Here is a 22486-nt window from a genome sequence, read left to right on the forward strand (position 1 = left end):
TAATAGTCCATCAACCAAAGAATCGCTAAAAATAATCAATTTATCTGGTTGTTATACCACTTTGGACATTGTTGGGTACATGACTATACAGGTGAAAGCAATGGTAGCTAACTTAATGGCACCTTGCATGAGTCTGCTTTACAAAAGGGTAGGAAGAGGAACAGCAGGGGATTCAGCTGTAGGGGGATAAACATATTTCTGCAGCTGCAAAAGACTCCAGGCTGATATGTTGCCTGTTGTGGCTATGTAGAGCATTGATGAGGCCATATTTGGAGGACTGGATACAGTTCTGGTCGTCCTGCTAAAGGAAGGATATTATTAAATTGGAAAGGGTGTAGAAAAGATTTATAAGAATATTACCAGGACTTGAAAGTTTGAATTATGAGAGACTGGGACTTTTTACTTGGGGCATAGGAGGTTGACAGGTGACCGTATACAGGTTTATAAAATCATAAGAGGCAAAGGTAATGTAAATAGCGAAGGTCTTTTCCCTAAGGTAGGAGAGTTCAAAACTGGAGGGCATAATTTAAGATGAGAGGGGAAAGATTCACAAGGAACCTGAGGGGCAACTTTTTCACACAGGGTGGTGCATATATGGAATGAACTACCAGAGAAAGTAGAAACATGGAATCACTACAATTTGGAAACAGGTCATTCGGCCCATTGAGTCCACGGGGATATTTCACCCAGACCCACCCTCGTGTTCCCATAATGCTGCATTTTACCAGTGCTAATCCATTTAACCTACACATTCCTAGACACTATGGGGCAATTTAGCAGAGTGAATCCACCCAAACTGTACATCTTTGGACTGTGGGAGGAAACCCAAGCAGATACAGGGAGTGTGCAGAAACTCCACACAGTCACTTGAGAATGGAATTGAACCCAGTTCCCTGGTGCTGTGAGGCAGCAGTGCCACCCATGATAGATGCAAGCACAGTTACAGCATTTACAAGATATCTGGACTGGTCCATGAAGGTTTAGAAGGATACAGGCTACATGCAGGCAAATGGGACTATTTAGTCTGGGATGGCATGGATGAGTTAGACCAAAAGGTCTGTTTCCGTGCTCTATGACTCTTGTGAATGTATGTCAACTAACAACCCAAGAGAAATAGACAGCAGATTTCTAGGCACATTTCTGAAAAGTGCAAAAGTAATAGGGTAGTGATAGTTGGGAATTTCAACCTCCCCAGCCCTAACTAGAGTGAACTGTGAAAGGTTTTGAGGGGGCAGAATCCTTAAAATGCACCCATTAGAGCTTTTTAAGCCAGTACATAGAAGACCACACAGTAATGAAGCCAGGAATGTGGCTGAAATATCAATGGGGGAGCATTTTGTAGACAGTGATCATGATTCCACTAGGTTCAAGATCGTTATGGAGAAGGACAAGGATGGTCATGTAACCAAAGTTTTAAACTGTGTGTGTGCGCGTTCATCCGCACACGGGGAGGGGACTGATTTTAATCAAATCAGATATGATTTGGCCAGAAAGGACTGAAACCCAATACAAGTTCAAGAAGGAAATACTGTACAGGATCAGTATGTACCAATAAAGATAAAGGATGGAACCAACAAACCCTCGAAACCCTGGATACCTAGGATATACAGGTTTGGATAAAGAGAAAAAGGGAGGCTTAGGCAGATATTGAGGGCTCAAAATAGCAGAAGCTAAGATGAGGAAACAGTGTGCAAGGGAAAAGACATAAAAGTACATAAAAAGTAAATCAGGAGAGCAAATGTGGGACAAAGAAGAATAATGGCAGGTAAAATAAAGGAAACTCCCAAGTACATTAAGAGTAAAAGGATAACAAGGGAAAGCATAGCGCCAATTGTGGACCACAGTGATAATTTTTGCATGTAGCCAGAAGACACAAGTAAAGTTCTAAATTAATGCTTTGAGTCAATGTTCACTAATGAGAGGAACGCTGTGGGGTGATATACTTAAAGAAGTTAGCATCGACAAAGAGGAGGTTCTGAGTGGCCTGGCAGGCTTAAAAATAGGTTCAAGGTTGAAAGAGGATGTTGATGAAGCCACTTTTCGAGTCTGGTCACCTAGCTTACAGGAAGGATATTATTAAATTGGAAAAGGTTCAGAAAAGATTTACCAGAATGTTGCCAGGGCTGGAGGGTTTGAGTTATAAGGATAAGCTGGATAGGCTGAGACTTTTTTCACTGGAGCATAGGAGGTTGATATTATAGAGGTTAAACCTTATAGAGGTTTATAAAATCATAAGGGACATAGATAAGATGAATAACAAAGGTCTTTTCCCTAGAATTCAAAACTTGAGTGTATTTTTAAGGTTCGAGGAGAAAGATTTAAAAGGGACCTGAGGGGCAACATTCTGGGTGATTTGTATCTGTAACGAAGTGTCAGATGAAGTGGTAGATGCAGGTACAGTTACATTTAAGACATTTGGAGAATTTCTGAATAGGAAAGGTTTAGAGGGATTATAGGCCAAATGCAAGCAAGTGGTTTAGTTTGGGAAACTTGGTCGGCATTGACAAGTTGGACTAAAAAACTTGTTTCCATCCTTGACTATTACTCTATGTGCATCCCAGGCTGTTGAATGGGGCAAGGAAGGAAATAGCAGGGATTTTGGCATAATTTTCAATCTCCCCCAGACCACAGGAGAGTTACCAGAGGATTGGCGGACAGCCAATGTTGTACCCTTATTCAAGAAAGGAGGAATAGATAAACCATGAAAGCACAGGCCTGTCAGAATAACCACTGTGGAAAAATTATTGGAAGCAATTCTAAGGGACAGAATTAATCCGCATTTGGAGTGGCAGGGATTACTCATGATCATTAGCTTGGTTTTGTTAAGGGAGGTCATGTCTGACCAACTTGATTGAATTTTTTTGAGACGACCAGGTGTGGAGATGAGGGCCATAATTTTGATGTAGTTTACTTTGACTTCAGCAAGGCTTTTAATAAGGTGCCATTTGGGAAACTGATAGTGAAGGGAAGAGCGCATAGGAACCAAGGAGATTTAGCAAATTGTTAAGAGAATTGGCCAACAGGCAGGAAACAAAGGGTAATGGTCTAAGGGCATTTTTGTGACTTGATACCTACATCCAGTGGAGCTTCACAGGGATCAGTGTTGGAGAAATCGCTGTTTGCAGTATATATAATCGATTTAAACTTGAATGTAAGAGGGTTGATCACTAGGTTTGTGGGTCAGTTATGTGGTAAATAGTGAGGAGGATAGCCGTAGATTACAGGAGGATACAGATGGGCTGGTCAAATAACTGAATTGAATTCCATTTGCCACTGATCAGTCTAAGTATGAGGTGATGAACTCAGGCAGGACAAACAAAGTAAGGGAATGTATGAAGAATGGTAGATCTCCGAGGGACAGGATTGAGATGTGTAAAATTATGAGGGACACAGACAGGGTGGAAAGGAAGAACATTTTCCACTTCATGAAGGGATCAATATCCAGGAGCATAACTTTAAGAGAAGGGGCAGGATATTTGGAGGGATGTGAGCATTTTTTTTTTCACCCGAAGAGTACAGGCCAAAACCCTCACAACATTTAAGAAGTCTTGCAATCCCAAGGCATACAAGACTATGGGGAAAATGTTGGCAAATAGGATTGGAACAATTAGATGCATATTTTTGACCAGCATAGACTGGATGGACCAAAGGGCCTTTTGCTGTGAAGATCCCTTTGACGCAATGGGTGTTTATGGGACCTTGCAGTGTGCAAACTGACTCCCACATTTCTTGCTTTACAACAGTGATGAGATCTGATTGTAAATCATTTTCACTTGCCAAGATTATAAAAGACAGTATGTAAATACAATGACTTTCATTATCTCTTCATCCTTATAAACTGTCCGATATATTTGTCACAAGTGAGTATGTATTAAAAGTAACTAAATTATGAAGAGGTTTTGTGGTACAGCAGTAGCACGGCTGCGAGTTAACCAGCATTCCTGGTTTCAATAACCCTCTAGTACTTGATGGCCAAGAAAGGTAACTTCATCACATGGCCTCACAGTTCGAGGACTAACTTGTAAATCTTTCCAATGTATACAAATGACAGGGGATACCAGTATTGGAGATTCCTGATCTGTGGCAGGGAGAAGTTGGAGCTCAAATTGGGGTAGAATGAATCTGAAAATCTAAAAATTCTCCAACACCTTATGTGACCTTCACACCTTGTCAAGTACCCTTCAGCTAGTGAATTATAGTTATGATATAGGAAATACAGCAGCCAGTTTGCACGCATTAAAATTGCACAGGTCATAACTGACTAGATAATCTATATATTTTCCATGAATGTTGTTTGAGGAAGGGAGATCGGACAGGTAATCAAGAATAACATCCCTGTTTTTCTAAATAGTGCCATGGAAAATTTTAGAACCAACAGCAGGACTAGATGAAGCCTTGGTTTAACATTTCTTCTGAAAGACAGCACTCCCAACAATACAATACTAAACTGAAAGTGTCAGCTCAGTTTTGTGCTTCGTCCTTTGGAAAGTGACCTGACCAGACAACTTTCCAATTTAGAGTCAAGATGCTACCCATCGAGATGCAGCTTATCATGGATAAGAGATGTTACTCTTAAGAGAAAGGGAAGAAATAATCAGAATGGATTAGCTAGTTGGAGCACATTATTCTTGACTTTCAAAAGAAACGGAAATGAAATTATAATTCATGGCTCCTTTGCTGGTGCAGACACATAATGAAGAGGTTAGTGCTGAGTGAACAGACAGTAGACCTAGACGGGCAAAACACGTTTTCCTTGCAGCTGAAGTCACTGTGGAGTATCTGTAAGGCTCTTTGTGGATAGGACTGTTGATAGTGAAATGGTCATATTACAGGTAAAGCATATAGAGGCAGCAAGGAAATGGGTGACATAGAAAATAAGTGCAGGAGTAGGCCATTGGCCTTGTTAGCATGTATGACCAATCAATATGATCATGGCTGATCATGCAATTTAGCATGCCAGTTCCACTTTGTCTCCATACCTCTTGATCCTTTTAGCTGCAAGAGCCACATCCAGCCCCCTCTACTTAACAACTAGCCTCAACAGCTTTGTGGTTGAGAATTCCACAGGTTCACAATTCTGAGTGAAGTAATTCTTCCCCAACTCGGTCTTGAATGGCGTACCCCTTATACTAAGCCTCCCCAACATTAGGAACATTCTTCCAGATCTATTCCCATACTCCAATCCTCTACGAAGACCAGTATTCCATTAGCTTTCCTCACTGCCTGCTGCACCTGCATGCCAACCTTCAGCTATTATTCCACCATGACACCAAAGTTTTGATGTCCCTCACCTTTTCTTAAATAGCTACCATTCAGATAATAATCTGCTACCCTGTTTTTGCCACCAAAGTGGGTGACCTCATTTATCTACATTATATTGCATTTGCCCACTCAACCAGTCTGTCCAAGTCATCCTGCAACCACTTAGCACCCTTCTCACAGCACACACTATCACCCAGCTTTTTGGGTCATCAGCGAATTGAGATATTGCATTCAATTCCTCCTTCCAAATTGTTAACATATTTTGTGAACAGCTGGGTTCCAGCACTGAATCCTGTGATACCCCATTCATCATTGCCTGCCACTCTGAAAAGGACCCATTTATTCCAACTTTGTTTCCTATCTGCCAACCAGTTCTCTATCCATGTCAGTATGTTACCTCCAATACCATGACTTTTAGTTTTGCTTACTAAACTCTTAGGTAGGACCTTTCAAAAGCCTTTTGAAGTTCTAGATACATAAAATCTACTGATTCATTGTTATCCGCTATTGATCACACCCTCAAAAAATTCCAGAATATTTTTCAAGATTTCCCTTTAGTGAATCAATGCTGACTTGGACTGATCCTGTCACCACTTCCCAAATGATGTCATTACATCCTTAATAATTGACTCCAGCATTTTCCCATCCCTGATGTCAGCCTAACCAGCCTATGGTTATTAATTAATCTTCTCCCATTACACAATACCCAGACCACTACAGGATTAAAACAGTTAGGTGGTTGTTTTTGGCTGGCACAGATGCAACAGGCCAAAAGGCCTTTTCTTGTGTTGTAGATCTTTATGGCTCCTGTTCTTGATCAGTGCACCAGTCGCTGCCTCACAAATGCTGTATAATAGGATTGAGCTAGGCTGTGATGCTCCATTGGGTCAAATAAAACTTCAATACTCATTGGAACACAGACAGAAGATGCAAGTGCCACTCAAGGATCTGTCCCCTAGCCTACAGTCACACAAAGATGTTGTTGTGAATGGTGTTGAAATAAAGGTCGGCACAAGTGGAACCAAACCCCTGGGGTGGGGGGGGGGGGTGTGAAAGAGGTTAATGCATATTGATTGATGCATATTACACTTATATATTTCTATTTAATAAGTTAAACCAAAACAGATTTACTTTCAAATGGTAAGATTACGGTGTCACCCCTGGTAAAATGTCTTCCAATGATCAGGAAACCTATCAATCTGAACACAGCTCTTTTGCCTAAAATAACAGACCATGCACAAATTCATTTTGCTTCATTCATGGGATAAAACAGGTGGCTTTCACTTCATACCAGGTCAAACTGCTGGGTTAACAAAGACCGAGAAGATTAACTAGAGGTTCTGTAATGGGCATTATGTAAATGTTTCCTACCATACATTTTCTAAACTTTTTGTCAGCACTCTGAACCAGTCAAAATAATTAAAGAGTCTGAAACTCTGAAGCAGGAATTGATTTTGGGATTGTACAAATCTCAGCACTGCACTTTGCACAGTTTGAATGGAGGAGAAAAAGAGGCAAAGATTTTGACTTCTCCAAAGGAGCATTCTGTTTTTCAAATTTTTTATTTGAACTGCTCGTTAAAATATACGTACAGAGTAAATCTATAAAAGTGGTTTTATCTCTCTATCTCAACATGCTCCAGTAATTGCCTTTGTGTTGTCAGCTCCCTGCACCTGCCGCCCAGCTGTCAAACACAGAGAGAACTCACTCTACCCTTCCACTGATGGACAATAGCGAAATTATTGGAAAATGGAAGTTAATCACGTTTTCACTGACACAGGAGGGTGGTGGAAAGAAGGGAGCAGGAATCAGCTAGAAATTATTTTGTTAATGAATCTTGAAGTTGCGATTAAGTCTGTTGAAAGGTCACATTCATGTATGAGAGTGTGTGTGGGGGGGTTGCGGAACAGGGTGCAAAAAGAATAAGCTAGAAACAAAACTGAAGGTATTGATCAGCAGCATTCAGCAAGTGCACAAAGTAGTAATGTGCTTTTATATTTGAAGGTGAAAAACAATTTTGCTTGGATTGTGTCTTTCACTCTCCCCAGGCAAACTGTCAAGTACTGAATATTGATTCCAACACGCTTAAGTTGAAAATGTTTCCTGAGGTTAGTGAAGTATCAACACAAAAAACAGAAATTGCTGGTGAAACTCTGCAGGTTTGGCAGCACCTAGAGGGAGAAAGCGGAGTTAACATCGCGAGGCCAATGATACTTTAATTAAACTTCTGTTTCAGATCTCTACTATCTACAACTCTAAGTTGTTTTAGTGTGGTTTCAAACTATATAGACCAGCAAAAACCTAGGTAATCCATTCAGTCTGTGCTGAATTACACAACTGTAACTAGAATGGCAGTAAACAAGTACCACACAACGTATCCAGCTATGCCTCAGTTGATAGCCTCTGAAGTGAAAGTTAGCTGTCTGATCCCTTTAGGTCAGCCTTGGTCACAAGGTTCTGCGTTCAAGTCTCAGGCCAGAGCTTGGACACAAACAACAAAGCTGAGACGACTGTGCAGTCCTGAGGGAATGCTGTGGCCTGAAGGTGTTGTGGATGAAGCTGAGGTTCCATGTACCTAATTGACTGAACATACCAATAGCACCAGTTGACCAGGGAGTTAGACCTGCTCAATATTCATCAACTATAAAAGCAGATCATCAGTTCATTATCTTATCATCTGTGGGAACTTGCTGGGCATAGATTATCTGCAGTGCTCTCTGGACACACTTCATTAACTGGAATGCTTTGAAATGGCTGATTATTTGGAAAATACGACATAAAAGAAAAGCTCTGGCTTTATGAAGGCAAGGTGGCAGAGATGAATTAATGAAGGACTGCAGCTAATGATACATAACCAATGACCATTAACAGCTAGATTACAGTGTGGAAACAGACCCTTCGGCCCAACAAGTCCACACCGACCCTGCGAAGAGCAACCCACCCATACCCATTCCCCTACATTTACTCCTGACTAATGCACCTAACTCTACGGCCAATTCACCTAACCTGCACATCTATGGACTGTGGGAGGAAACCAGAGTAAACAGAAGAAACCCACACAGACACGGGGAGAATGTGCAAACTCCACACAGGCAGTTGCCCGAGGCAGGAATTGAACCAGAGTCCCTGGCACTAAGCACTGAGCCACTGTGCCGCCCACGGTGGGGACAGCAATAGACTTAGCTCTGATGTATAAGCTATATGGCTTGCACATGCAAATCAAAACAATGGACAGTTTTAAAAATTGCAAGCTACTGTTATTTAGACCATAGAAAGTAGGAAAAAACCATAATCAAATGTAGTCAATGATTAAAAAAGTAAGAGGCAGCTAAACTAACCTGCTATGCCTTTCAATATGAATATGGTGATCGTATCTCCAAGACTCTCATTTCATGTTCTCATCCTATTTCCATACCTCATAATTCCCTGAGCATCTAAAAATTTATCGATCCTCATCTTGAGTATGCTCAACAACTGAACAACCATTGATTTAATTCCAATTCCCAATTGTCTTGGACAAGATAGTGGTGAGCTCCTTTCTTCAACAACTGCAGCTTATGAGGTGTAGATACACCAATAGGGTCGTTGGATTTTGATGCATGTGACTATGAAAGTACAATTATATTTGCAAGTAGGGTTGTTGTATGACAAGGTGCTGTTAAACAGTAACACTGCTGCCAGTGTGTTTCATTGGTGGATAATGTGAATGGAAGGATTGGTGTCAAATCAATTTATGAATATTTCATCATATTTCTGCCATAACATCTTGCAGATGGCAACAGATTTTAAAGGAGCCAGGTGGAGGGTTACTTATCACAGTATCTGATCAAGTATTCACAATATTGATATGGGTGGTCCAGTTCAGCCCCTCTCGGGGTTTTAATTTGGGGGGGGCAGGTGGAATTCAATGATGGTTATGGTATTCATTAGCAAAGGAAAATGATCAGATTCTATCTTGTTGCTTATGGTCATCACTCGATATGACAAAATGTTAGTTATCCCTTCCCAGCTGGAGCCTCAATGTTATTTCGGTCCTGGTGCACTAAGGTATGCACGGTTTCATCCCCTAAACAGTTGCAAGTGAAACTGAACGTCAAAAACAAATCAATGAACATTTCACTTCTGATCTTATGATGGAAGGTGATTAATAAAGTAGTTGAAGATGGTTGGATTGAGGACACTACCTGAGGAATTCCCAGAGTAGATAACTGGCCTTTAACAACCATTGTTGTTTTTGCTAGGTATGACTCCAAACCTGGAGTTCTGCTCACAACTCCTCTTCTTCCCAAACCCCACGATTCTAGTCTTACAAAGTCACTTGGTAAAATGCCTTAACATCAGTCATTCTCCCCTCACTACTGAAACTCAGCACTTCTATCCACATTTGGACCAAAGCTTTGAGGTGGTCAGGAGCCAAACAGTCCTGGTTCAATACAGAGCATTGTCAGCAGGCTATGGCAAGTTCCACTCCATTGCATATTAAACAACACAACTTTTCCAATGTTTGAGAGCAAGATGATAGAGCAGCAATTAGCTAGCCTTTTGCAGACAGGATGTACTTTAATTTGCTAATTTGTCAAACAGGTGCCAAATTTGCAGCTGAACTGGCACAGCTTAGTAGGAGGGGATGCTAATCCTGGACTACCAGTCTTCAAACTATAATTAGGGTTTTGTTGGAAGTTCATAGCCTTTGCTGTATCTAGCAAGGTCAGCTGTTGATGAACATTACATGGAGTGAATCAAGTTGGCTGAAAATATCTTATCTTTGCATATTTTTGTGGGGTCTGCCAATGATGATGGGATACTCAGAGCCACCTGAATTTTCTACCAGCCTTGATGTAGTCCAGTAGAGGTGCAATTGCTTAGCTACAAATGCAGCATGGTGCTTCTGCTCCTAAGCATTAAGCTGTAGCATGACTAGGTTATTAGCCCTTTTAAGGTGCATTGGCTGGTATGCTTATAATAGGGCTTTTGCCCGAAACGTTGATTTCGAAGCTATTTGGATGTTGCCTGAACTGCGGTGCTCTTCCAGCACCACTAATCCAGAATCTGGTTTCCAGCATCTGCAGTCATTGTTTTTTACCTCTGCTTATAATACTGCCCTACATTCCTAGAACACAGATTAGACCCTATTAGAATGTGATGAATGCAATTCTGCTGCCCTGCCTTACCTCAGACACCTGGCTTTGAGCCACAGTCATTTCTGACTATATTCAATACCAGAATAGATTATTCTGATGAAGACTCAAAATGTTAATTTTGCTTTGTTCCCACAACTGCTGCCAGATTTGCTGAGTTTTGCCAGCAATTTGTTCTTGTTTTAGATTTCCAGCATTTGTAGTTCTTGACTTCATTAGTTATTTTTTCTGAGTTAGCTATGGACATCAAGAGTTATGAACCATGGCATTTAAAAGATTCAAAGAACAAGCTCAGATGGCTTAAAGGCCTACTCCTGCTTCAATGTGGATAATGACCAAAAGACATCAATACTGACCAATGGACGTAGAAACTTAACCCAGGAAAGGATGGAGGTGTGCTGATCTTCCTTTTTCTGATGGGAAGAATCACAACTAATCTCAAATTGTTAAAACTACTGCACTGAACTGTTTTATTGCACAACATTGCAGGCAGTTTAACATATTTACTAAAAACTTCAGCAATGCAATTTAGGATACAAGGATAAAGCAGTTGTCACGCTGCTGACACACTGCAATCCTGCTCCAATTTTACAAGGAAATAGCCAGACTTACAACTGCTAGATTGCCTAACCAGGAAAAGGTTGGAAACAGAGGAACAAACACTAAAATGTAATGCAATGGCAGGTGAAGATTTTATAAGAAGGGTATTTTGATTTTACATAATGCATACCTGGAAATGATGACCAGACACAGTTGTGTTAAGTTTCAGCAAAGAACTTGCTTTTACATAGCACCTTTCTCAATCTCAGATCAGCCTAGCATGGAACAAGTGAACAATCAGAAATTTTGGTCAGGACCCATTCATCAGTTTTACACAATGGGGGTATCTTGAGTTTTTTAAAATTTGCACATGGAAATAACTGCCTCAGCTACATGTTGCTTGAAGAGTTGAACATGATCCCACAATTCTGACTCTAGAGTGAGAGTGTCACCAACAAAGCTAAAGTGACAGAAGTTCCAGAAATATCAGTAGAGCCTAATAATGTTGCAGGCATAAGCCCTTCTTCAGGAATGAGGAGGGTGCGCCAAGCAGGCTAAGATAAAAGGTAGGGAGGAGGGACTTGGGGGAGGGGCATTGGGAATGAGATTGGTGGAAGGAGGTTAAGGTGAGGGTGATAGGCTGGAGAGGGCGGGAAGAAGATTGCAGGTCTTCATCAAGAGATGAATGCAGATTTCTCCAGCTTCATTTCCCCTCCCCCCCACCTTTTCTCAGTCCCAACCCCTGACTCAGCACCGCCTTCTTGACCTGCAACCGCCCCTCCCCCAAGTCCCTTCTCCCTACCTTTTATCTGAGCCTGCTTGGCACACCCTCCTCATTCCTGAAGAAGGGTTTATGCCTGAAGCATCGATTCTCCTGCTCCTTTGATGCCGCCTGACCTGCTGCGCTTTTCCAGCAACACATTTTTCAGCTCTGATCTCCAGCATCTGCAGTCCTCACTTTCTCCTAATAATGTTACCTACACTCCAGAAACGTTGGCCCATAATTACATCGGCACCAAAACCCCCAAGTATAAAAGGATGCAGTAGCAACAGTATAATTCATCCTCACCCAATGCTTTTACAGACACTATCTGCATCAGGGGTTAAAGATATTAATCTGGAGTAACATCACCATCTGGTTTCCCTCTCAACAGTAGTGTATCACAGCACCAACTGCATTCATTGTCTTTGACAGAGTGGAAATTGAATCTGGCATCTCAATCCAACTCGAGTGCTGACAAACTTATAAGAAATGGAAGAAATCAGGTTACAGCATTGAAACCCCCAAACGTTATACTGTTCCTCAAAAACACAAATAACTTCATATTTGAAAACTGGCTTAATTTCACACTTGGTTTGTCTTCCTAAAAACAGTTCACATCATAAACCAAATGCCTGAGTGGTACAGGATAGCAAGATCACCAGATTGGAAAGGTGGCATAAATGACACAGACAAAACAAGCATTGAAATAAAGCCCACTTGCCTGATTCTTTTAGTTTGACTTTCCACTGGGAGACTCATATGCTTGCCTTTATCTCACCACTCCCAACTAAGAACTGATTTAACTCATTGCAGCCACAATAGACATTGGGGTGATAACCTGCTTCAGAATCTTTTGGCTACTGAAGAAAGCCAATCTGATCATTATCCTGCGAGAACCACAGGATCATGCTTCAGTCCAAGTCAAACAAATTGTTAAAATGATTGAAGCAAAGCATGTCTTCCACGACCAAATGGCCAATAAAAATCTCGGGCAACTCAGCCCTATTATTGGGTCTGGCTTGACTGACATGGCTTTGTGTATTTGGAGAAGGATGCTCCTGAATACTCTGGTCTCACTGGTGATAAAGACTAAATCAGAATTCTGAGACTTATTGGTAGCAATAACTTCAGATGTGTCCCTAAAAGTTTTTAAAAGTGATTCAATTTTCTAAGGTGCCTCCAAAATTACACACTTTGAAGGGAAAACTCTGACACTCCTACTCTAGGCTCCTGTGACAACTATTTTTTTTTTGTATCTCTATATTAAAATTATAGCAAGAAATATTCCAAATTGGTTTGATTTGGTATTTACGTACCACACAACTGACAGTACTAAGCAACACAAGCCAGTAATCCTAGAAGAGAAGGGAAAAAAATTCCCCCATTACATAACATAATTAGTGCTGTGACAGAATGATTAGCAGCCCAACGTGGAATGGTTCAGAGATATAAAGACTTGGAAAGTCCTGACCTAATCCCTACTGGATTATGGACCTCAGGCAGAGCAGTACTACAATTCAACTGTATAGTCAAGCGTATTCAAAAAAAATTTAGCAAAGTAAACTGGACTTGAATACTCTTTAGTGAACACCTAAAAGGACTGTAGGAAGGAACATGATTGACAAGAGTCTCTGAGCCTGCCAACACTTACTGTCTAACTGACAGATGAGGACTGACTAATCATACAAAGTAGTGGATCTCGATTGGAGCTGTGAGATTCTACAGCAGAGATGTTCAAGAGGAAAAAAAATGGCCAGGAATTGGTATGGTACATTTTAGATGACCCAATAATACATCTTCTGACTGCTCCTTATTAAAAGGCTGGGGGACTAATCTTTGAGCATATGAAACTTGCTACCAAACACAATGGCAGAGGAAAATTGCCAAGTTGCATCGAAATGGAAGATGAAGTAGTACAGGAGGTAGAAAGAAATTCAAGTACTAGGGTGAGATGAACACAGATAGGAAGAGGCTTGTGTGGAGTATTAAAATGAGAAGTAGTGGTACAGCATTGTTGGCATTATTCTAATTTACACTTTATCAGATCCCAATTATGTGGTTACAATTTCAACTGTCAGAGGGAGTGACGAGTGAAAGTTGTGCATGACTCCAGACACCCTGGTAATTAATAGCTAGTTTAAAAGACCCACTGGTTACAATGACATTTACAGACCAGTTCAAAAGCTTTAGGAACCACGTACAATCTCTAATTGTGCAATGGAATTTCAATTGTAATGGATTTTATTTCTCTCCTCTCTTACCAATTAGAAGCTTTTCTTTCCCTCTGAAGTAATATGAATTTTACTTTCCCTTCAAAACAAAAATAATTCAACCTTGGTTACAACTTCAGTTAGGTTCAAGCAGAGATTTAATACAACATCACACATTATAAAGATCAGGAGTTCAGGCTTTTGGGCTAGCTCCACCATTTAATTAGACCGCTGATCTGTATTTACCTGTGAATCCATATCCTCAGGGCTCAACAAAACCCAACTCCTTTCTGACTCTAAGAACCCACAGCCTTGCGTGAAAACTGGGTTCCAGAACTGGGTTCTGTTAACATGTGTTTGTGGGTATGTATAAACAATATTTCCACTTATGAATGATGTGGCTGCAATTTTAAAATTATGCCCCCTCTCTTCTGAATATATCCACCAGAGGAAATAGCTTCCCTGCATGTAATCTTTAAAATATTTTTAAAGAAACACAAGAAATTCTTCAATTAAGCTCACCCTTTCCTCCTGACCACTCCCAAACACTTAAATCTTCCACCAAGCCTCTTTGACCAGTGTACATATGGATTGTGCTTTCAGAATCTTAAAGAGGCCACCTGTCTGATCTCTTCATTGGGGATTAGGGGTATACAATATTCGCAATTCTGAAAAGGGAGTAAGAAAGGAATTAAATGTTAAGTAGGGTTGCATGATTTGCGAGAAATCCAAGAAATTTAAAAAAAACAACTTAAATTTATACCTTTGAAAATTAATTGCTAACTTTCAAATTGCTCATGCAACACATATGGGCCCATTGTTAAGTAAAATAAAAGCATAGCCCACTCATGCTCTAACAATCTTAACACAGCAAACTTGGGACTGTCCAAAATAAACTATAATTAAGAACAGCGAACAGATTCCAAAGATAAGTCATTGCTGGTTTTAACTGTTATGACATTTGTGTAGAATTTTATATAGCTTGCTGTTTGTCTTCATAATTTTATTAAACTCCTCGCTGACCTACATCGTTTCTTATGCACATCATTTACAGAATGTTAAAGGCATGAAATTGTACTGATTGTACAAGGAAAGATACACTATATTCTGGTAGACACCATTTTACAGGCACTGTCTAAAAATCTGTGTGCAGTTTTAATAGTTGGTACATTTAATAGCACTATTCACAATGATAAGACAATTGGACTCTCCCCACCCCAAGTGTAATCACAGTTTAATTGCAGGCTTGTAAAGACTGCAGTTTAAAAAATAATCTATTCTTCCAATTAACTAACACACAAACTAATATCAGTGGATCAAATATGACTTTGCCTTAGTATTCAAATCAAGCCAGTACATTTAAAATGGCTGCCAATATCAGGACTTGTGATGGGATATAATGATCAATATTCCACCTCTGCGTGGTCACACATGTCTAACCCTATCAGCCAAAGGGTTAGCACAGTATGAAAATTAACCAGAATCTCTGGTAACAGCTTTCACCATATGCAGAACCTTATAGTGAATACAGCCATGTCTACTCCAGCTTGGAGCAATAAGTAGGTCTGACTTTTCTAGGTAATACAGTAGGAGGGTAGGACTGGAGGTAGGGTGTGTGTTACTGTGGTTTGGACCGTTGCCATAGTTTGCTTGTTAAAGATCCCAAGGAGAGGCCAGAAGATTTCTGCTGCGATCGATCAGTTATTCTCTGCTGTTCTTCCTGGTATTGTGGAACAGAAACAAAAAAAAGGAGAGGTTAGACCAGTCTGTGGCTTGACTAATTCCATCCAGTGTTTCAGATAGATTCTTATTAGGAGAAATACCAACAACTCTTATTTACAAGGTGCAATTTGCACAGAACACGTCATTATCCACGAGGGGTTGGGACGTGGACTTCCCACTGACAGCAGAGTGTGGATGCCATTCCAATGTAACTCTCCTATCTACAGCGAAGGACCTTGTGATCACACGGGGCAAGTTTAAGATTGGGGGGGGAAAGAAAACGGGAGGCCTGGACAGACATCATAAGTATGCCGATAGCAAATTAGTGGAAAACAAGAATTAAGTGTAAACTATCCCTAGGCACTTCATAGGAGCACGCAAGGACATGTCAGGACAGTTGACCAAAATCTTGGTTAGAAAGGTATGTTTGTCTATTGACTATTTTAGAGGAGGGAAAAAGAGAGACAGTGATAGAGACACAGAGCTTTAGTGAAAGAATTCCAGAGATTAGGGATATGGCAGCTGAAGGCACAGCCACCAACAATGGAACAATTAAAATTGACCAGAATTGGAGACATGGATATACAAAAGAACCATGAGATAGGAGATTACAGATATGTGGAGGGGGCAAGCAATGGAGGTATTCAAAAAGCAAGTTCAAGAATATTTATTTAGTAGAGGCCATGCTTGACTTGGAGCCCATGTGGAAGGGTTAATGGGATCAGATTCAAGCGAGGCCACATACAGAGTTGTGCATGTGAGGAGTTTATGTAGAACATGAAAGTGCAGCATATAAGCATTTCCATAATCAAGTCTGGGGGGAACAAAGCCATAGGTAAATGTTCCAGCAAATGGGGTGAGGATTTGGACAATGTTTATGGATGACTCTGAAACAATCCCCAAAGAACTTGCACTGGTCTTATACCTTTCATGAAGTAGTCAGGGAAATTCAATCCTTATTCTGACATAAAAGGAACAAAAAATGTCTGCTACATTTCCTAAGGGTTCCAAAAAAGACAATTGCTAGATTTCTTTTTAAAAAAATGTGCTGTTGGTTCACAGATACCGTATTGCCCAAGACAGGGCAAAGTCACTCACTCTTCTTTCAATATTAAGACAGCATTCTTTTACATCCATCAGAAACAGTAGACAATATATTACATTAACATCTCATCCAAAGATGGCACGCTCTGACACTGAAGCACTCGCACACTGGAACACCAGCCTGGATTTTGTGCTCAGCATTGAAGTGGCACATCCTTCTAACTCAAAGGTTCAGAGTTCTATGCACTGTATCATGACTGAAATGAAGGGAGAATTTATATATTAAAAAGAAAAAAAAGAGTTGCCAATAAAACAAATACTGGAACGGTCACATGGAAATTTTGTAATTAAATTTAATAGATTTTTGACAACAGAACTGGAGGACAGTTTAAAAATAAGAGTTTTCCTATTTAAGATGGCAATGAGAGAATTATTTTTCTCAGAGGGTTGAGAGTCTATTGGACTGTGCTCACCTAACAATTGTAAGACAGAGTTGGATAAATTTTTTGCTAACAAAGGAAGCCCAAAGATATTGGGAGGAGGCAGGAAAGTGAAGTTCAGGTCACAACCAGAACAGTCATGATTTTATTGAAAGACAGAGCATGTCCTAGGAACTGAACAGTTTGCTTCTCTTCCTAATTCATATGTTCATATACATACAAGGTACACAAGCAACATATTTTTTGTAATAAATATCATAAATTAACTTCTACCATTTTAAATGTAAGAAATTTCATTTATTTTTGCACCGTGCAAATTTAAAAGATTACACATAAGCAAACAATTTCCAAACTATTTTAAAACGACTACATTAGGATATTATTTCAAATAAAGGTAGTGTCAGAAATGAGGCTATAAAATGATGCATGTGAAGTTATTTAAGTACCTTGGCTAATTATCACTAACAAGTTAAATCTCAGACAAAATTCTACATGTAGGCTCTTCATGTAGGATTAAGTAATAATTTGATATTTCGTAGTATTTTGGAAACAGTTTCCTGTTTGTACATGTAACTGTCTACATTTACTTGGCACAAAAAACACAATAAATTTCTTCAATAAACACCTACTGCCATAAAAACAAGCTCAACTACTCGATACAGACTTTACTGTCTATTGAAATATGCATTACAAGGCAAACCTTTCAAAATTACTGTCTGGTTTAAACTTTGCCTGTTGGTTTAGGACAAGCACTCAAACAGAAGGAACCAGGCAATGGATTCAGAGTCAATTAAAATAAATAACTCCATGACTTTTCCAGTGACAGTCCAGACAAATAGATAAGGAGGTACCAGGATCGATCCCGAATCTAATTTAAAATAGCAGATCTCAAATGAGTGCCAGTAGGGATGAAATAACCAGTTCCACTGTTCTGAGGTCAGGAAGGGATGCTAGGTTACAGCTCCTGATCATTATCCAGCAAACTCTGCTTGCCATAGGCAAGAATAAAGGGGATCATGCTTGACTGAGACATCTCCATGATCCACCAGCTGACATAAGACATGCAACCTTCAACATGAATGATGATCATCTTGACTAGAATGTTCAGTCTCTGTTAGCATCTACTCAGAAATAAGAAAGTCTGTCCAAATTGGTGCTGCAGTATAGGGGTCAAGTGTGATGTGTTAATGAGACAGTATACATCATTGCAAGAAGTGATGCAATGTCACAGGTCCTGACTCTAACAGACCTGATGCCAGAGTGAAACTAATGCATTACAGTTCTTAAATAAAACTTGAGGCTTTCTTAAATCAGCAGATTGCAAAAACATTTCACAGCATGGGATCAAGACTATTTGGGTATCAACAGGCATAGTGTGGAATTCTAGGGTAGTGAGCATTGTAACAATAGAGGCACCGGAAAAAATAGACCGGGCAATCTCTCAGTGAGAGGAGTGTCTCTTAGTGACTTGCTGCTACTCTCACTGAACGATTAGCGGTTTCTGTCATCGGACTTACTGTGAACAGTGATGGCTCTCTAAACTCCAAAATGGAAAGAGACCAGAAATGGACTCCCAAACAAGTGACTTGGATACAAATGATATATAAGTAATGTTACCATAGCCCCATAAGACTGCTTTCTTAGTGGAAAGAGACAACTTTCTAATCATGGCAGGCTAAGCACCAAGTCACCAGATAGAAAAACACTGACAAAATAGCACTGTGATAAATCTACATCTCAACAGAGATGAACTCTCACCTGTGCTAACAGTTCTTGTCTCTTCTTAAATGCTTCAATTGGATCATCTTCAAGAGCATAGTTCTCCAGGACAGTTCTAATATCTTCAACTCCATTCATTGCAATTGCTGCAATGCAATACAAGAGAAAGTGAAGTAGGGCTAGTGCATTCTTCATACGACCACTCAAATAAACAAAAGATCACAGTAACCGGAGAATAAAAGGTTGAAATCCAACACAGAGCTAGAATGTTTCACTGCAGCACCGATAGAAAAATATAGGTCCAAAGAGGTTGTCTGAATAGTTCAGTGTGTAAGTATGCAGGGTTTTGGATGTTAGTTCAAAGAGGGACTTTGGTAAACTGAGATCTATGTTCAGAGTCTGACCTGGGATGGTAATAGGTCAAGTACAATGGATCTCAGTTTGAGGAGGAAAAAATCAATTGCTCCCAATCTAATGATCCTTCCTGTATGAACTTCAGATGAGGTTAGATCAAACTAGGCTGTGATAGTCATACAGTCATTGAGATATACAGCATGGAAACAGACCCGTTGGCCCAAATAGTCCATGCCGACCAGATATCCCAACCTAATACAGTCCCACTTGCTAGCACCCGGCCCATAAAGACTTTGTCTATTTATCTGATTCATGCCCCTCATGATTTTAAAAGTCTCTATAAGGTCACCCCTCACCCTCCGATGCTCCAGGCAAAACAGCCTCCAAGCTCATTCTCCGAGGTCTCCAAGGTCATGCATGGTTCCGAGTGTATGCATGAAGAATGCCTACACGGTCAAGGTGTGAAAGACTCAATGGCACCATATTTGAGCAAGTTCATTGTATTCAGAAGGTGAGGGGCTTGTCGTATGGAGAGAGATTGAACAGTTTAGGTTTACACTCTCTGGAATTTAGAAGAATGAGGGGAGATCAAATTGAGGTATTCAAGATGATAAAAGTGCAGATAAAATAAACGCGAAATGGATGCTTCCTCTTGAGGGGCATTCTAGGACTAGGAATCATAGTCTTAGGAGAAGGGGGTAGCAAATTTAAAAGAGTTGATGAGAAACTACTTCTCCCAAAGGGCTGTAAATCTGTGGAAGTTGCTACCCTAAATTTACTCACTGTCCCAGCTTTAAGGAGGAGTTAGACAGATTTTTAATTGGTAATGGGTTGAAGGATCATGGGGAACAGACAAGAAAATGGGGGTCAGGAGCATATCAACTATGACCAAATGGGGGAGCAGACTTGATGAGCCGAATAGGAGAAAGTTATTCCTGATGAAGGGCTCATGTCCGAAACGTCGATTATCCTGCTCCTCGGATGCTGCCTGACCTGCTGCACTTTGCCAGCACCACATTCTCTACCTTCGATAAGCCAAATAACCTAATTCTTCCCCTATGTCTTATGAACTTATGAAGAGGAATTATTGTTGGCTGGGGCGAGTGTAAAAGTGGTTTTTGGTTTGCTCTCTGACCTGGTGCGGAGTTAGCTGATTAAACACTTGGAGGAAGTAAAGTGATCCCTTGCAAGAGATAGATACTGGGGCAGCTTCTCCACAGAACACCAGCAAAGTCAAGCCACTTTCAAACCTGCATTTGTCAAAGTAAAAATGTGGAATTACCTAGCTGGAACGTGTCCAGCTGTCAAGGGAGCAGGGCAGAGAAATGAAAGAATAAAACTTGCATCTGTAAAGTGCAAAGGGTCTTTGTTCTGAATACATCCTGCTGCAATCAATAGTTACTTCTGAACTGTAGCCACTGTTGTTGAGTAGGCAAACAACGCAGCTAACAAACAGCAAAAGAGATCAATGACTTGATAATGTTTCTCTTTTCAAAATATAGCAAAATCTCTTTATTACAGACACCTTCAGTACTAGTACGAGATTCTCTTTTATTTGGGTGCCCCTATTTTCAAAATGATTATTGTAAACACTGCAATAACAAACAAATAATCGTGAATAAAGTGCCAAGGTTATAACCAGTTAAAATACCTTGCAAGAATGCTTAGACTCTCTGTTGCACTCGCAACAGAATATATCTTACATAACAGCCTTGCAATCTGAACTCATGTTTCATTGCAAAGTGCTTTCACTTTGGGCAAAGTGGACTTTCAGTAATGGTCTAAGTTTCTCAGTTCTGTTTTGGCAAGTCTTGGAATGGATCCAGACAAATTAGGTGACAAAACATACATATCACTTGAGTATTGGGATCAAAGTGCAGAAATTTTGGTTCAGCAGTGACGCTGTAGGATGGCAGATTTATGGGCTTGTCCACTCTAAGGCAACAGAAAAATAGGTGTGAGGCAAGATCTCCTCTGACTTTCCCCAGAGACAAAGCTCCTCAAAATGAGAGGATTTAATATTGGAGGGAACGATGATTGCAGCAGGGTCGGGTAAGACAGGAATGAATGAATTAGCATGCTACTGGGCATGAAATGACAGCCCTTTCTTGCTACCTGCATCCACTTTACTCAAGAGGCTAGTGAACTCAGTTCACAAGGAAGCAATGGACTTTTGAAAGAAACAACAGAACAGACTTCAAGGTCAAAGGAGTTTGTTACCTAGCGTCCAGACAGAGAGAAATCCCTTGATCCTGAACATAGAGGCATACGAGTATTTAATCTCACAGATAAGACAACTTCTCTGTTCAAAAAAATTTTGGGTAAAGACATCTTCATTCAACAGAAACTGAATGAGTGAGGCCCCTTTCGGTCATGGTTGGCCATGGGTTGCATCCTTGTTGTTCGAGCTTTCTGTTTCCCTGAGGTAAAGTCACTTATGACTGAAGAGACTAATGCTGGAGTGACAGTCCCGGTCGCAGAAGTCACATCTGTATGTGGTCATTGATCTGCTAGAACTCCTTCCTTCGTGCTCACTTGTCTGCTACAGCACTCATCAGCTTCTTTTCCTCTGTTTTGAGGTGTTGGCTCAGGGTGTTTCTCCATCGTGTGCAGTCAGCTGGAAGCCTTTCCCAGGACGACTCTAATGATATCAAGTGCCTTCATGTCCCTCATGCAGACGCCCTTGTAGTGCAGCTGGGGACACCTCAAGACTCTAATATGGACAAATCCCAAACTGATGGTGAAGGCAAAAATGTCAGGTTACAATGCCTGTTTCATAAGCACACTGTTGAACAGCACTGAAATGTGGACTACATATGCCAGACAGGAGACAAGACTGAACACCTTCCACTTGAGGAATATCCATTGTATCCTGGACATATCCTGGCAAGAGTTGAGGCTGCTTTCCCAATCCTCTTGTGGATCTCTGTGTCCAAGGAGAGGTTGTCAGTTGTCACTTATCCTGCAGTTGGCGAAGAGAGAAGATCATATCTACTGCTGATCTTTTCGCTCGGAAGCCGCACTGTGATTCTGGGTATACACATGCTGCCAGTTTCTACACGCAAGTCAAGATGACCTGAGCAAAGGCTTTGGTGACAGTGTTGAGGAGAAGATGCCTCTGTAGTTGCTGTAGTCACTTCTCTCATCCTTGTTCTTGTAGAGGGCAATGATTTTGGCATCCCTCATGGCCTGCGGTACAGCTCCTTCTTACCAGCAATGACATAGTGCCATATGAGTATTTAATTTCACAGATAAGGCAATTCTCTGTTAAGACAGATTTGGGGTAAAGAGGTC

General features: G+C 40.6%; 1 protein-coding gene across 3 annotated transcripts in view; it reads right to left on the bottom strand.

The window, feature by feature from the left end:
• Positions 1 to 14053: 14053 nt before the first annotated feature.
• Positions 14054 to 22486, bottom strand: part of timm50 (translocase of inner mitochondrial membrane 50 homolog (S. cerevisiae)) — a 164507-nt gene continuing 156074 nt past the window's right edge. For 2 of the 3 annotated variants that reach the window (XM_072549211.1, XM_072549213.1), the window contains 2 exons: positions 18878 to 18984; positions 14054 to 15633 (listed from right to left, as the gene is read on the bottom strand). In XM_072549211.1, the coding sequence (XP_072405312.1) occupies positions 15532 to 15633; positions 18878 to 18984 (209 nt within the window). In that variant the 3' untranslated portion in view covers positions 14054 to 15531. The remainder of the gene's footprint in view (positions 15634 to 18877; positions 18985 to 22486) is intronic. The other variant, XM_072549212.1, reaches the window with a different exon arrangement.

This window comes from Chiloscyllium punctatum, chromosome 29, assembly GCF_047496795.1.
Source record: "Chiloscyllium punctatum isolate Juve2018m chromosome 29, sChiPun1.3, whole genome shotgun sequence".
Classification (NCBI taxonomy): domain Eukaryota; kingdom Metazoa; phylum Chordata; class Chondrichthyes; order Orectolobiformes; family Hemiscylliidae; genus Chiloscyllium; species Chiloscyllium punctatum.